Genomic DNA, 15,714 nt, shown 5'->3' on the forward strand with positions numbered 1-15,714 from the left:
CCAAGCACCACCGGCTCCCCCTCTGCCAAATCCACAACATCTTGCGCCCCCAAACCCAGGTCCCCGGGGGCCGGGAGGGGGACGGACCCGCCCTGGGCTGCAGCCGCGGGCCCTGGGAGCTGGAGGAAAATCCAGGCAAGCAATTCTTCGAAGGTGGGAGAGCGCTGGCGGCGGGAACGGAGGCGGTGGCCGGGCGCGGAGCCGCTTCCTCCCGCCACGCCTCGCCCCGCCCCGCCAGCGGGCGCCGCTCCGCACCCATAGGCAGAGCGACCCTCCCCGCCCCCCGCCGGCGCCGCCCGCCCCGCCTGGGCTCGGCTTCTCTTTAAAAGTTTCCTGGCCGGGACCGGCGGGCGACCATGGCTGCGTGCGCGGGGATGCTGCGCCTGGGCAGGCTGTGCGCGGGGGGCACCGGGGCGCTGGGGGCCCGCGCCGCGCTCTGCCGGGGCTGGCAGGAAGCCGGGCTGCTGGGCGTCCGCCTCATCAGGTACGGGGGGGCCGGGGGGCCGGGGAGGGGGGCCAGGGGGGCCCCGGGGAAGAGAGGGGGCGGGCCCGTCCCCCGGGAGGTTTGCAATCCCGCCGCTGCCCGCCGATGGGTGGCTCTCCCCGCGCTCAGCACACACACGGGCGACAGGAAATGCTGGCGACGCGGGCGCAGAGTGGGCGCGGCGGGTGGCGGGTGGCGCTCAGGGACCCTGCCCTGGCTCCGGGTCCTGGTCCAGGGCGCTGAGGGTCTCCGGTTCATGCACGGGAGGAGGGCCAGGGGCGCGGGCCTTGTTCAGTCCAGTCTGAGGGGAAGGGGCAAGGCCCGGACCCCGCGCCAGGGACAGAGTCGGGGGGTTTCAGGCGGGTCTTGCTCTCACCCCAGGCCACGGAACTCCCTTCTCCTCGTGGGCTGCCGCCAAACAGCTTTTGTTCCTCCCTCCTGACCCGGCCTGGCCTGTGTGCTTCTGTCCTCGTCCTCGATGCACAGGGTGGGATGCTGGCAGGTGGAGGATGCGCCTGAGGCTTCGGGGTAGCTCCAGCCAGGCTGCCTTCCTACCGGATTGCAAAGCTGGAGGTGGTGTTGGTTTGGCCGGGCTGGGCACCCACGGATGGCTCAGTGGAGGGAATTGCCTTCAGGTCTGGGCACCCCTGAGCCCACCCTGCTGCCCAGCTGGGCCAGGTCCTACGTCTGGGGTCAGGACACAGTGGTGGACACCAGATCTCAGCGTGTGGGCCTGGGCACGGGACAAGGAGGAGAAGGCCGAAGAGGCTTCTCAGCGGAGAGAACCGTTGGGTTCAGGAGAGCACAATTGCATGGTGGGAGCTGGGGGAAGACACAGACTCCTCTTTTTGGCTAGAATTCCAGGATCACCGTGTTTGGAACTCGCGTTGAGATCCCTGTGCCTCATGTTCTGTCTCTTGCTACTTTCCAGGGTTTCCCTGGGCAAGCTCAGCCACGTAGTCTACCTCCCCCCTTAGCCTCCGGCCCCCACCTCGTGAGTTCTGGGGGCCGTCTCTTATTGTGAGGGACCCCCTCCCCCAGAGTGCACATGCCTCACGATGCTACATCGGGCCACCTCTGGACACCTGGCAGCATTTCTGAACTTTGACTTTTGTGTGTGCGCGCACAAAACAGGCCACCTTCCTGCTACCGGCCTGCGATTCCAGGGGAGGGGCGCCAGGCCTCAGAAAAACCTATTTATCCGGAGAGAGAAGATTCCTAAGCCTTTTGGCCCAATTCTCCCCCATCGCTTCCATTCCCGCTTTGCCCTTCAGAAACCTTCAAGAGACTCGAGCATTCCACCGACATTCCTGAAAACACGTTCTGTCCGGCCCCTGCTGGGGGCTGTGGCTGGGGGAGCCGTGGGACGCAGGCGTTCGTACGGTCTAGCGGGGAGAACCTGTTAAACCAAGGTGATCCTGGCTCCCTGCTCCCAGCCAAAGGGTGTGCAAAGCTCACGGCCGCCTGTCCTTTGCTCTTTCTAATCTGGTTCCGTGCAGCCTGAGAGGCTGCTGCTCAATACGCCGGGCCTGTTATTTACCAGATTCCCAGCGTGGCCTGTGACAGCCCTGGCTTCCACCTATTTGCCGCACGACCTTTAGCACCTCACTGGCAAGCTCCCCTAACCTTTGAGCATGGTGAGCTGCCGCTCGCTCATGCCCCCTCCTCGCCGGAGGCTTGCCCTTCTCAGCCTTCCCTTGGAGGCAGGCTGGTCCTTGCGAACCTGTGAATGGTGTCTGGGTAGGAATTCCAACCGATTTTTAAAAATGTATCTTATTGCTGAAACCGGTTTGGCTCAATGGATAGAGTGTCGGCTTGGGGACTGAAGGGTCCCGGGTTCGATTCCGGTCAAGGGCATGTACCTTGGTTGCGGGCACATCCCCAGTAGGGGGTGTGCAAGAGGCAGCTGATTGATGATTCTCTCTCATCGATGTTTCTAACTCTCTATTTCTCTCCCTTCCTCTCTGTACAAAATCAATAAAATATATTTAAAAAAAAAATGTATCTTATTAATTTTTTTTTAAAGAGAGGAAGGGAAAGGGATAGAGAGTTAGAAACATCAATGAGAGAGAAACATCGATCAGCTGCTTCCTGCACACCCCCTACTGGGGATGTGCCCACAACCAAGGTACGTGCCCTTGACTGGAATCAAACCTGGGACCCTTCAGCCCCCGCAGGCTGGACGCTCCATCCACTGAGCCAAACCGGTTAGGGCGGAATTCCAACTGATTTGAAGGTAGGAGGGATCCCCTGTCAGAGGCCTCTTTCTTGCACCTGGTCCTCGCTCCTGGCCAGCTGCTAAGATGGCAGTCTCTGCCGAGCCACAAGTCCAATCCTTGGATCTGCTGGGCACTCCTCTCTCCATCAACGTCAGGGCTGTCCAGCCCGGCCTGTGTGGCTCAGTGGTTGAGCATCCACCCAGGCCAGCAACCAAGAGGTCGCCGATTCGACTCCCGGTCAGGGCATGTGTCCGGTTGCAGGCTTGATCCCCAGGAAGGGAGCATGCAGGAGGCAGCCGATTGATTATGTTTCTCTCCATCCATGTTTCTCCCTCTCCTTGCCTCTCTCTCTAAAATGAAATAAAATAAAATAAAATAAAATAAAATAAAATAAAATAATAAAATATTTTTTAAAAAAGTTAAGGCTGCCAAAACCGGTTTGGCTCAGTGGATAGAGTGTCGGCCTGTGGACTGAAAGGTCTTGGGTTCAATTCCGGACCAGGGCATGTACCTTGGTTGCGGGCACATCCCCAGTGGGAGGTGTGCAGGAGGCAGCTGATCGATGTTTCTCTCTCATCGATGTTTCTAACTTTCTATCCCTATCCCTTCTTCTCTATAAAAAATCAATAAAATATATTAAATAAAAAAAAAGTCAAGCCTGTCCAGAGCCCTTTTCCCCGAAGGAAATAGAAGCTGTCCATTGCTCTGCAGGCGCCCTGAACCCCCACTCCTGCCCCCTTGCCGCCACATCCCCTTCCCCAAGGAAACCCCAGTGTGGGGCTTCGGAGAGCCCCGGAGGGAGCCACCCAGCACGGATTCCTTGACGAACCGAGATGAACAGGTTCCTCCTTCCTCTAAAGCTGGCCTGGGCCACCTGTGACACAGTGCCATCCATCCAGGGCAGCGATTGCAGCCGGTGTGCTGCAGACATGCAATGCCTGACGACTCAGGGCACTGGCCTCTTTTCCCTTAGACTGTCATACAGAAACATGACAGCAGGCCCTGGCCAGTTTGGCTCAATATAGTTGGAGAGTCAAGGGCACTTACCTCAGGTGCAGGTTTGATCCCTGGCCCCAGTTGGGGCGAGAGTGAGAGGCAGCCAATCTATGTGTCTTTCTCCAGTAACACTCTCTCTCCTCTTCTCTTCTCTTCTCTTCTCTTCTCTTCTCTTCTCTTCTCTTCTCTTCTCTTCTCTCTCTCTCTCTCTCTCTCTCTCTCCTCTCTTTCTCTCCCTCCCTCCCTCCCTTTTCCTCCATCTCTCCTTCCCTCCCTCATTTCCTATCTCCTCCTTCCCTTACATTCTCTCTAAAAATCAATGGAAAAAATATCCTCATTTTTTGGGTGAGGATTAAAAAAAATAACAACAAACAACACAATAGCTGTCCAGTGTGAATGAATCAAATTTATAACTATTTCTTTTTTGTCAGATTGTCAAAAAATATATTTTTGTGTGTGCTACAGAATTTTATAATTAGTTGACGTGTGCCATGAGATGACAAAGGTTGGAAATCACTGGTCTGGGGTGTTGGGAGCCTTGGAGCTGGGGAAGACAGAGAGAACAGTGACCTGAACCTCTCAGAAATGGGTGTGATGCTCAGAGCTGGGGCTCCAGTGACCTGATGCGGGTGGTTGGGGCAGAGGGGTAAGCGGCCTTCATGGACCACCCTCCAGGGGGATGGCTGCCATTAGGTGGGACCAGTATCAGAAACTATAAAGTGCCATCCCTCTATGAGGGGATTGCATTAAGCCAGGAAGTGTTTTGGATGGAAACCATAATGGTTACAAAAAATAGACTCTTCCCGTAATTCCTTAGAGATGATTAACAAAATGATTGGTAATGACAGCCCTCTGCGGCTCACACAGGAGCTCCTCCGCTCTAAATGTAACAATAGAAAATAAACTATAAACTTGAATGTTGTAGCCAGTGAACGGTACACATCGTTACACATTAATGCCTTGCACAAGGTAGGTGTGCACTCTACGTAGAGGGTGCGGTGCGGGGTACAAACCTGTTTTCACTGAGTTCTCTGTCCAAAAAGGTCTACAGGGAAGACCATAGACTCACTGACTCAAGGCGGAAAGGGTGCTGCACCGTGGATGCTGTCAATCAAAGCAGGAGAGGATTGGATTGGTGGAAATGGGCTTAGGGAAGGCTTCCTAAAGAGGCCGGAACCGCCCCTCTCCCCCCCTACTTCCACCCCTTAGGGCTGTATTATAGTTTCAAATATGAAGCCTCTAGACATGCATGAAATCTTGCTTGTGCTTGAACTCTTTTGACTCTAGGTATGAAGCCCGTTAACCTCCCCAACACGATTGTACTGATTGAATCTACAGGCAGAAACGTTAGTCAGACAGGCCTGGATTCTTTCTAGCTAGTAGCTTTGGTTCTGAAGTTGAACTTGATTTTCCTCATGTGTCATGTTGTGAGGGTTTAGTGAGCTCACATAAGGAGATTCTTAACCCACAGTCTCATGCTGAGGAGACCTTCAATTCATTGCAGGGATGAGTTAGTTATTATACAGGGAGTGCTTGTGAAACAATGGCTTTGCACATGTCTACAGTGACCTTGAGGCCCACAGTTTATTTTATTTTATTTTATTTATTAAATATATTTTATTGATTTTTTACAGAGAGGAAGGGAGAGGGATAGAGAGTCAGAAACATCGATGGGAGAGAAACATCGATCAGCTGTCTCCTGCACACCCCCTACTGGGGATGTGCCCCAAACCAAGGTACGTGCCCTAGACCAGAATCGAACCTGGGACCCTTCAGTCCGCAGGCCGACGCTCTATCCACTGAGCCAAACCGGTTAGGACATGGCCCACAGTTTAATAACCTTGTCCTGAGAGGAGGAGGGACACAGTTCTGGCAGGGCAACTGTTTAATGCTGAGAGTTGGGATTAAGGGCTACTTTTTTGTTGTTGCTAATTCTTGCTGAACAAAACAAAAAGTACAGGATGGCAGGATGGCAGTTGATCTCTTTTTAAAACTTTTTTAAAAATTTAAATATATTTTTATTGATTTCAGAGAGGAAGGGAGAGGGAGAGAGAGCTAGAAACATTAATGATGAGAGAGAATCATTGATCTGCTGCCTCCTGCACTTCCCCCACTGAGGATGGAGCCCAAAACCCAGGCATATGCCCTGACCAGGAATCAAATCATGATCTCCTGGTTCATGGGGTCAATGCTCAACCACTGAGCCACACCGGCCAGGCACATGTTTAGTTTTTAAAGAAACTGCCTGTTTTTCACAATGACTATACCATTTTACTTTCCTACAAACAATGTAAGTAATCAGCATCCTTGCCAGCATCTGGTATTGTCACTATTTTTTTTTTTTTTGACATGTGATAAGTAAATATAGCGATATTTTACTGTGGTGTTAGTGCCCATTTCCTTAATTATTAACGATGTGGAATGTCCTTTCATGTCCTATTCATCCTCTTTAGTGAACTATCCCTTCATGGCTTTTGTCCAATTTCTGGTTGGTTCGTTTGTTTTATGACTGTGGAATTGTCCAAGTTCTTTATGTATTCTAGATACAATTGGTTAGAACGTTGTCCTGACACCCCACCAGCCTTGTGTGGGTTTGATCTTCTTTCAGGGCACATACATGAAGCGACTAATGGCCAGCTGGCATGGCTCAGGGGTTGAGCGTCAGCCTATGAATGAGGAAGTTGCCGTTCGATTCCCAGTCAGGGCACATGCCTGGGTTGCAGGCTCCATCCCCAGTGCGGGGGGTGCAGGAGGCAGCCGATCAATGACTCTCTCACCGATGCTTCTGTCTCTCTCTTCCCCTCCCTTCCTCTCTGAAATCAATAAAAATGTATTTGAAAAGAGAAGAAGCAACCAATGAATGCGTAAATAAGCGGCACAACTAATTGATGTCTCTTTCTCTCTCTTGCTCTTTCTTTCTCACTCTCTCTCTCAAATCAATAAATAAAATTTATAAAAGTGAAGTGAAATTTGTAAACCTAGGCAGTTACTTGTTTTTTTTTTTAGCTTTGTTGAGGATTTATATTTTCCTCAGGGCTGGGGGCCAGCCTGGCATCAAATGCCTGTGGGGGGGAGGGGCAGAGGCCAGGCCGAGATTCGAAACAAAAGCAGGCAATTGCTTTCAATTTTGTTTCTAAAGCCTTTTGCTGGTGGCTGGCATGGTGCTGGCATGTTGCCCAGGGAGCAAGGCTCGGCCTCGGCCTGGGGCATGTTTCTGCAGCTCCCTGGACCCCGCACATCTACACATCCGCCCTCCCCGGTGGCTCCTGAAAGGATTAAGAGGCCTCGCTCAGGATCCGGGACAGAATCTGCCTCTGGCCCGGGTCCTAAGCACCTCCACCCAGCAGTAATCTGACGGGAGACCAAACAAACAGCTTCGCCCCCAAGTCGGTTCTGCAGATCTGTTTGCTCAGGTGACCTGCCCATCCCTGCCACCCAGGACTAATCAGAGCCCAGCTCTGCCCGTGGCCTCTGCCTGACCCTTTATGACTATATGAGCGTTGGTGCCAGATAGGCCTCTAGCCTGGACTTGGCTGTCAGCCTTGGGAAGTGACAGAGCATCACAGCTGCTCCACCGGAGTCCCCTGAACCGGCCGGCAATTTGTGTGCCCAGCTCCTGCTGGAAGGCCAAGCGAGGCCGACACTGGGGCACAAGGCTTTCTGGGTTTGTGCCACCAGGGGGCGGTGCTGTTAGGATGCAAGGCCATTACAGTTTGTTCCAGGAGGGGTGTGCAGGGACCCATGAGGACAGGACCATAAGAACAGAGGCAGCGAAGAAGATGAATCAGACACACAGTGAACAATACACAGGGCTAGGTGTGTGTGAGGACTGAGAGGTGGCAGTTGGAGGGGCCACGCCTGTGGCACTCGGAAGGCCCCATCCGCCTCAGGTGTGCTGCTCCAGCCACTGCAGGGCCCCCAGGGGAGGCTGGGGTGGGCTACAGTATATAGTACATGGCTCGGCCAGCATGGCTCAGTGGTTGAGCATTGACCAGGTAACCAGAAGGCCGCGGTTCGATTCCTGGTCAGGGCATATGTCCAGGTTGCAGGCTCCATCCCCAGTGTGGGGTGTGCTGGAGGCAGCCAATTGATTATTCTCTCTCGTCACTGATGTTTCTATCTCTCTCTCCCACTCCCATCCTCTCTGAACTCAATAAAAAAATATTTAGTCGAAACCGGTTTGGCTCAATGGATAGAGCGTCGGCCTGCGGACTGAAGGGTCCCAGATTCGATTCTGGTCAAAGGCATGTACATTGGTTGCAGGCACATCTCTGGTAGGGGTTGTGCAGGAGGCAGATGGTCAATGTTTCTCTCTCATCAATGTTTCTAGCTCTTTATACCTCTCTCTTCCTCTCTGTAAAAATAAATAAATAAAAAAATATATATATATTTTAAAAAATAAAATAAAGAGCAGTACACAAAACCCCCCACCAGAGTTAGAACCTTAAGAAAAATGAACCTCTTGCATCTTCATCCACAGAAGGAAATAAGCCTTTTATTTTTTTAAAATATATTTTATTGATTTTTTACAGAGAGAGAGGGAGAGCAGAGAGATAGAAAGCTAGAAACATCGATGAGAGAGAGAGACACTGATCAGCTGCCTCCTGCACACTCCACACCACGGATGTGCCCGCAACCAATGTACATGCCCCTGACCGGAATCGAACCTGGGACCTTTCATTCCGCAGACCGATACTCTATCCACTGAGCCAAACCGGTTTTGGCAAGGAAATAAGCCTCTTAATAGAAGGTCTAAAGCTGACATGAGGATCATGTGAGGCATATACGGAAGCCCAAGTTAAGCCATCAGGCTCTACAAAGATTTATTATTGTATCAAGGCTTTAGGGTGAGGCAGTCCTGGTTTGAACGTCAGCTTGGCTGTCTTCCTGACTTTGAGCCTCATTTTCTCTCCTGTGAAGGGGGCACACTTCTTGGTCGGGGTGTGGTTATAGAGATCACAGGAAGTCACGAATGTGAGTTTTTGGAGGAGAGCTGGTATGAGGTGACACCATGAAATGTCAGCTTACATGATTAAAAAATGTGCTTTTTCACCTAAATTATGTGAGGCATTCTTCATATCATTAAATACACAAAGAGTGACTTTGCTTTTACTGATGGTGTAGTGTTCACCCATGTTTTGGAATGTATCAGTATGTCATTCCTTTTTATGGCCAGACAATATTTCAATACATGGGTGTCCCACCTTTTGTTTACCCGTCATCCATGGCTGACATTTGGGTTGTTGTTTTGGCAATGGTGAGCAGTCCTGCCATGAACTTTGTGTGCAAGTTTTCGTATACCTGTTTTCAATTCTTTTGAAAATATCCCGAGGAGTGGAATTGCTGGGTCCCACGGTAAATCTGTGTTTAACTGTTTGGAGAATTGCTGCCAAACGGTTTGCCACTGTAACTGCCCCATTTTACATCCCCTCCAACCGTGCACCCAGGTTCCGGTTTCTCCACATGCTGGCCAGCACTTGTTGTTTGTGTGTGTTTTAATCATAGCCTTCCCAGTGGAGGGCAGTAGCATCTCATTGTGGCTTCAGTTTGCATTCCCTGCACACAATGACCATTCGTATCTCTCCTTTTGGAAAAAATGTCTATTCGAGGCCTTTGCTCATTATTTATTTATTTATCTTTAAAATATTTTTTATTGATTTCAGAGAGAGATAGAAACATCCATGATGAGACAGAATCATTGATTGGTTGCCTCCTGTACACCCCACACTGGGGAATCAAGCCTGCAACCCCAGGCATGTGCCCTTGACCGGAATCAAACCTGGGACCCTTCCGCCCGCAGGCCAACGCTCTATCCACTGAGCCAGACCAGCTAGGGCTTTTGCTCCTTTTTTAATCGGGTTGCTATATGCATTACTATCAACTCGTTCATCTGGTCATTCAGTTGAGCACCTCTTACACTCCAGGCACTGGGATAAAACAATGAACACACCAGTGGCCAAACACTGAGAAGTCAAGAGAGTTCTCTAAAAAAAAAAAAACTGTTTCCTGAATTTTCTTATGAAATCAGATCCGGCAGCAGATGTGGGCTGAGTTCTCCCGGGCCCGCTCTGGGGGTGCCGTGAGGGGCTGTGCTTTGTCTCCAGCGCCCTCACCGCCTCCACCTGGCTGGCTGGCTCACCCACTTCAGCTGGGACCTCGGGTTTCCCAATCGCCTTCCCAGGAGCAAGGCCTCCCTAGACATGTGTTTACTTTTGTTCTCTGAGTTCTTTATTGGGCGCAACTGGGACTGCTGGCCGGCCTTCCACTGCAGCACGTTTCAACAAGCAAACGACCTTTCCTGCAACCAAATCTCTTTATTGTCCTTTTCGGGTTTAAATGGAGTCTCTGCCCCTTTGTTTGAGAATAGAAAAAGAAGTGGCCCCCCTTTTGCCCGAAGCCTCTGGGGTGTGTTGGAGGGAGGAGGGAAGTAGAATCGGTCTGTTTGTGCCTGGACTTTTGACACGATGGGCGGTGCTGAAGTTCATGAGCAAATGGCATTGATACGAGTTTCTAGAACTCTTAAGTCCTTTGAAGGAGCCACCTGTTTCCACCTCAGCCTTGCCCTAGCCCAGTCCCAGTTTCTTGTGGAAAAAATAAAATTGAGATTAGACAGTCTCTGGTGATCAGAGAGGAGGTAAATCCAAACCCTAGAACAGAAGTACCCAGCGCACCCCTTTCTCCCTGGTCCAGGCGGAGCGGTGGCAGTCCTCCTGGGTTCTCCACATTGGGCTCAGCTGCTTACCAGCTGGGTCGTCCCTTTGGCCTCTTTGACCTTCAGTCTTCTTTTCTTTTCATATATATATATATATATATATATATATATATATATATATATATATATTTCTTTATTGATTTCAGAGAGGAAGGGAGAGGGAGAGAGAGCTAGAAACATCAATGATGAGAGAGAATCATTGGTCGGCTGCCTCTCGCATGCCCCCTATTGGGGATCGAGCCCACAACCCCAGCATGTGCCCTTGGTCGGAATCGAACCTGGAACCCTTCAGTCCGCAGGCCTACGCTCTATCCACTGAGCCAAACCGGTTTCGGCGACCTTCAGTTTTCTTATCTACGGAATAAAGAGTTCATCATCCCTACCTTTGTTTCCTTAGGATTTGCTTAGTATATTCGACATAAGGATGTTCAAACCTGTAGAGAATTTTTATAAAAATGTATTTGAGGCAAAAAAGAGAATGCACCTGGAAGCAAGATCTCAACAGACGTACTAAATGCTTCAGAGAAAGTTTGCAGGTTCCTTTATGCATTTGAAACTAAGGAGGGACGCTAGGGAGGGTTAGTGGAGGTGGGGGAAAGCAAGGCAGGGGTTGGAATTGGTAAAGTTGTGTGCTCACTTGAGGGTGGTTACGCTCATTTCAAAGGTGTGTGAACCCAGATGCACAGAAACAATGGACAGGCTTACTGAGGGCCAAGATAAACCTTCACCAAAGAAGTGATAAGCCTGGGCCATGACCACCTCCAGAATTTAGGATAAGACAACCTTACTTTCCATAGAACCCCTTTTTCCGTCCACAACATGTAGCAGAGAAACCCACGCTCCCGTGGCTTAGAGGAGGTGGGAGTTACTGTCTCTGGGAGACGGCCAGTCTGGCGTGGGCATGGTGCCTCCTGCCGACAGGCTCCAGGCCCTCTGTCTTGCTGCTCTGCAGTGTCCCAGCTCAGCAGGTAGTGCACATAGCTGCCATTCTTTTTATTTGTTTGTTAATCCTCACCCCAGGATATTTTTCCCTTGATTTTAGAGAGAGAGTGGAATGGAGGTGGGAGGAGGAAGGGAAGGAGGTAGGAGGGAGGGAGAGACAGAAACATCTATATGAGAGAGACACATTGATTGCACACATACATACCCCAACTGGGGCCAGGGATTGAGCCTGCAATCAAGGTAGGAGGTCTATGCCCTTTACTGGAATCAAACCTGGGACCCTTCAGTCCATGGGCCAACGCTCTATCCACTGAGCCAACCTGAAGAGGACTCGCTGCCACACTTCCCTGACACAGCTGCATGTGGCTGGTTAGAAAAGAAAGAAGGTGGTCTTCCCTTTGAGAATTCTTCTCAGAAGTTGCACCCACTCCCTCTCTTTAAACAGTATTGGCCAGAATTTCACCTTTGAGTCAGAGCACCTTCTCGGGGAGCTTGAAAGAGTGGACTCTATTCCACATGGCCAGGAAAACGTCTGAGGGTGCATTGCCAAGGAAGAAGGGGCTGGGGGGAGGGGTCTCTGTCAGAGCTGCTGTAAAGATAACGGAGACAGCATGTGTGACAATTGAACTAGGGTTTGGTTTTGTTTTTGCGGGGGGAATGTATATCATACTGTTGATTCGATAACTAGATTTTCCAAGAAGTCACTGTCCAATCAGAAAACGATGGTGAAAGAGGAGAAAACCAAGTTCCAAACCAAATAAAACTCTGGTTCATTGTGAGGCTAGAAGGATGCCTGTTGTGAAGCAGAAACACACACCTCCCCCACTCCCACCACCACCTTCAGTGCTTTGTTGACAGTCAGACTATTAACCTGGAAGAGATTTGCACTTTGCTGCCTCCTAATCCAGGGCTGGGCTGGGCGAGGTGGCCTGCTAGGCCTTCCAGGGCCCCAGTTACCCGCTGACCGTGGGAAATGTAGGTATAGTTAGGATTCACCAGTTGTAAGCAACAGAAACCCAACTAAAGCTGACATTAATTAATTAACTAACTAATTAATTAATATTTTAGATTCCACATGTAAGTGAGATCATGCAATATTTATCTTTCTATGTCTGGCTTATTTGCTTCGCATAATGTCCTTCCGTTTTCATCCACGTTGTCACAAACGGAATTTGGCGATTCTCTCCTCCCCGAAAACTGGGTTAAATTCCAAAAGGGCCCTGGCTGGTGTGGCTTAGTTGGTTGGGCATTGTCCTGTGCACCAACAGCTTGTGGATTTGATTCCTAGTCAGGACACACGCCAGGGTAGCGGGCTCAATCCTTGGAGGGGCCTTGTAGGAGGCAGCTGATTGATGCTTTGCTCTCACAGCAATGTTTCTCTCCCTCTCCCCTTTTCTCTCTGTAAAAATCAGGTTGTTTAAAAAAAATTTTTTTAAATTGTTTGAAGAGGGAGTTATTGGCTTTTGACAGTGAAAAGTCCAGAGGTAGATTTACATGCTGGGCCTAGGGTTCCAATAATCTTAAGTTGGCCACTGTCTCCCTGTTTCTGTCTCTGTCTCCCTCCGCCTCCCCGTCTCCTTCTCTCCCTGCTTTCCCCTGTGTCGCTTTCTGCTTGTGCAGGTTCTCCCCACATGCTTGCTCTTGCAACGGTGGCGTTGGCAAACCCAAAGGAAAGAGCACATCTGTTTCCCAATCAGGGCAAACGTGGGTGCCCTCATTGACCTCGCATGAACGAAGCAGGAGGCTTTGGCCAGAAACAAATGACTATGTTCTATTCCTGGCTCTTAGGATTCGCACACCAGAAACACAACTAGGCGATACCCAGAGTGTGCCGAGGAATGAAAAGCTAAGCGTTCTTCTAGTAAACATTACACTTTTGAGAAGAACCAGCCTGGTTCTTAGCCTCTGGATTGTCCCAAGATAGCCAGTGGACACCCAGACATTCCTCCCTTCGTCCTTCAGGGGTGACCTGGGGATTATCCATAGGATAGCTATATGAGACTTGTAAGTGCCTGGGCTAAAGCAAGAGTAATTTCCTCACGCCTCAACGTACTTGATTTTCGTCATTGAGCAGCTTGATGGTGTAGTGACTCCATTTTAGTTCTTCACTCTATTCCTCACTCTCTGCAGGGGTCTTCAAACTACGGCCCGTGGGCCACATGCGGCCCACAGAGGAGTCTGATCCCGCCCGCCAGGTTTTTTGGGCAGTGAGCGCAGCCGAGGTGTTACAGTAGGAATTAGTAGTTCATATAGTCCGGCCCTCCAGCTCTCTGAGGGACCGTGATCTGGCCCCCACTTTAAAAAGTTTGAGGACCCCTGCTACAGTATGCCTGTGAGGTAGAGGCTTGGGGTACACTGTCTTGAGGGGTGTCATGGTGACCACTGGGAGCCACATCATCAGTTCTTTAAGTTTGTCAACCTGTGGACCTTGGGCCCTGCAGTTCTTGGCCATTTTCTTAGTTTAGGTGGCTCACCACAATGCTTTGAGAAGATTGTCCTGATTCAGTCCCCATACGTTATGGACGGGAAAGCTGAGGCCTAGAGAGGATAAGTCCTGTGCCTTAGTTTGGATTCCCCTGAGAACGAGGACTTGTTTGTGATCCTAGGAATGGGAGTGAGGAAGTGGAAAAAGGAGAGAGAAGAAGCTAACATTGGCTGTGTTATTTTTTAAAATATATATTTTATTGATTTTTTTACAGAGAGGAAGGGAGAGAGAGAGAGAGTTAGAAACATTCATGAGAGTGAAACATCAATCAGCTGCCTCCTACGCACCCCCTACTGGGGATGTGCCCGCAACCAAGGTATATGCCCTTGACCGGAATCTAACTTGGGACCCTTCAGTCCGCAGGCTGACGCTCTATCCACTGAGCCAAAATGGTTTTGGCTCGGCTGTGTTATTGAAGTTGTTACCCCAGCGCCGTGGTCGGCAAACTGCGGTCCACGAGCCACGTGAGGCTCTTTAGCCCCTTGAATGTGGCTCTTCCACAAAATACCACAGCCTGGGCGAGTCTATTTTGAAGAAGTGGCATTAGAAGAAGTTTAAGTTTAAAAAATTTAGCTCTCAGAAGAAATTTCCATCGTTGTACTGTTGATATTTGGCTCTGCTGACTAATGAGTTTGCCGACCATTGCCCCAGGGAACCAGGACCTCTGAGGGGGTACCGCTGCCTCCCAGAACTGCCCAGAGGCAGAAAGGGAGACTTGAGGAAGTCCCTGAGCAGACAGACCCCCCCAGGAACTGCCCCAGCAGCTGAAACCAGAGATGCACTGAGGAGATGTGACCTGGGACACCAAAGGTGTCTGCGACAGTCACTGGCCCAGCCAGCGGCACACCTGGGATGAGACCTCAGGCCTCCAACTCCAGCCTAGGGCTTGCTCGCTCCCTACAGAGCTTCAGCAGCCCCCAATGGGTGACTCCTCTCCTCTCCCCAGCTCTAACTCAGGAGCCACGGCAGGGCCGCCTCCCCATCAGTCATCAGTCAGCATCTCCACCCACCCTCTGGGAGATGGTGGTGGCTTCCTCTCTCGTGTACAAGGTGACCTAGTTTTGCTCCCTCCCACCCTGCATACCTTGTTCTTCCCAGAAATTCTCCCCACGAGCCAGAACCGATCAATCAACAAACGATAGCCTTGGTATTTTTAGCAGCTGCAGAAGGAATCATCAGGATTGGCCCTCACGGCCCCACCTCGCCCAGGGGTGGCCTGGAAGGCTGGAGCCTGGAGCATTCTCTGTCTGCCAGGCACAGGGTCTGAAACCTGCTACTCTCCTCCCCAGACCTGGGTGGGAGCCAGCAGCTGTCACCGGGATGGGCAAATGAGCACCCACTGGCCTAAGCATGTGATCCCTGGACTTCTGGAGGCCTTTTTTGGTTTTGTTTCTTTAATAATAGACTTAATGTTTGTATGTGTTTTATGAATTGATTTTAGGGAGAGAGGAAGGGGAGGGACAGAGAGATAGAAACATTGGTGAGAGAGAAACTGCATCAGTTGGCTGCTTCTTATACTCCCCCTACTGGGGATCGAGCCGGAAACTAGATATGTGCCCTGACCAGGAATTGAACCAGTGACCTTGAGTGGTTCATGGGTCGATACTCAACCACCGAGCCACACAGGTCAGGATAGACTTAATTTTTAAAATACAGATTTAGAGTTATAGAATAACCCGGCAGTTCGAACTAGAGTTCCATATACCTACTCCTGTGGTCGGCAAACTGCGGCTCTCGAGCCACATGCGGCTCTTTGGCCTCCTGAGTGTGGCTCTTCCACAAAATACCACGGCCTGGGCGAGTCTATTTTGAAGAAGTGGCATTAGAAGAAGTTTCAGTTTAAAAAATTTAGCTCTCAAAAGAAATTTCAATCATT

At 50.6% G+C, this 15,714-nt stretch overlaps 1 protein-coding gene across 1 annotated transcript in view; it reads left to right on the forward strand.

Annotated features, from left to right (window-relative positions):
* The first annotated feature begins 317 nt into the window (after positions 1 to 317).
* The window catches only part of ACSF2 (acyl-CoA synthetase family member 2), a 29,300-nt gene continuing 13,903 nt past the window's right edge, over positions 318 to 15,714 (forward strand). The window contains exon 1 of the mRNA XM_084863491.1: positions 318 to 484. Within this exon, the coding sequence (XP_084719617.1) occupies positions 357 to 484 (128 nt within the window). The 5' untranslated portion in view covers positions 318 to 356. The remainder of the gene's footprint in view (positions 485 to 15,714) is intronic.

This window comes from Pipistrellus hanaki, assembly GCF_964339955.1.
Source record: "Pipistrellus hanaki genome assembly, chromosome: 16".
Classification (NCBI taxonomy): Eukaryota; Metazoa; Chordata; class Mammalia; order Chiroptera; family Vespertilionidae; genus Pipistrellus; species Pipistrellus hanaki.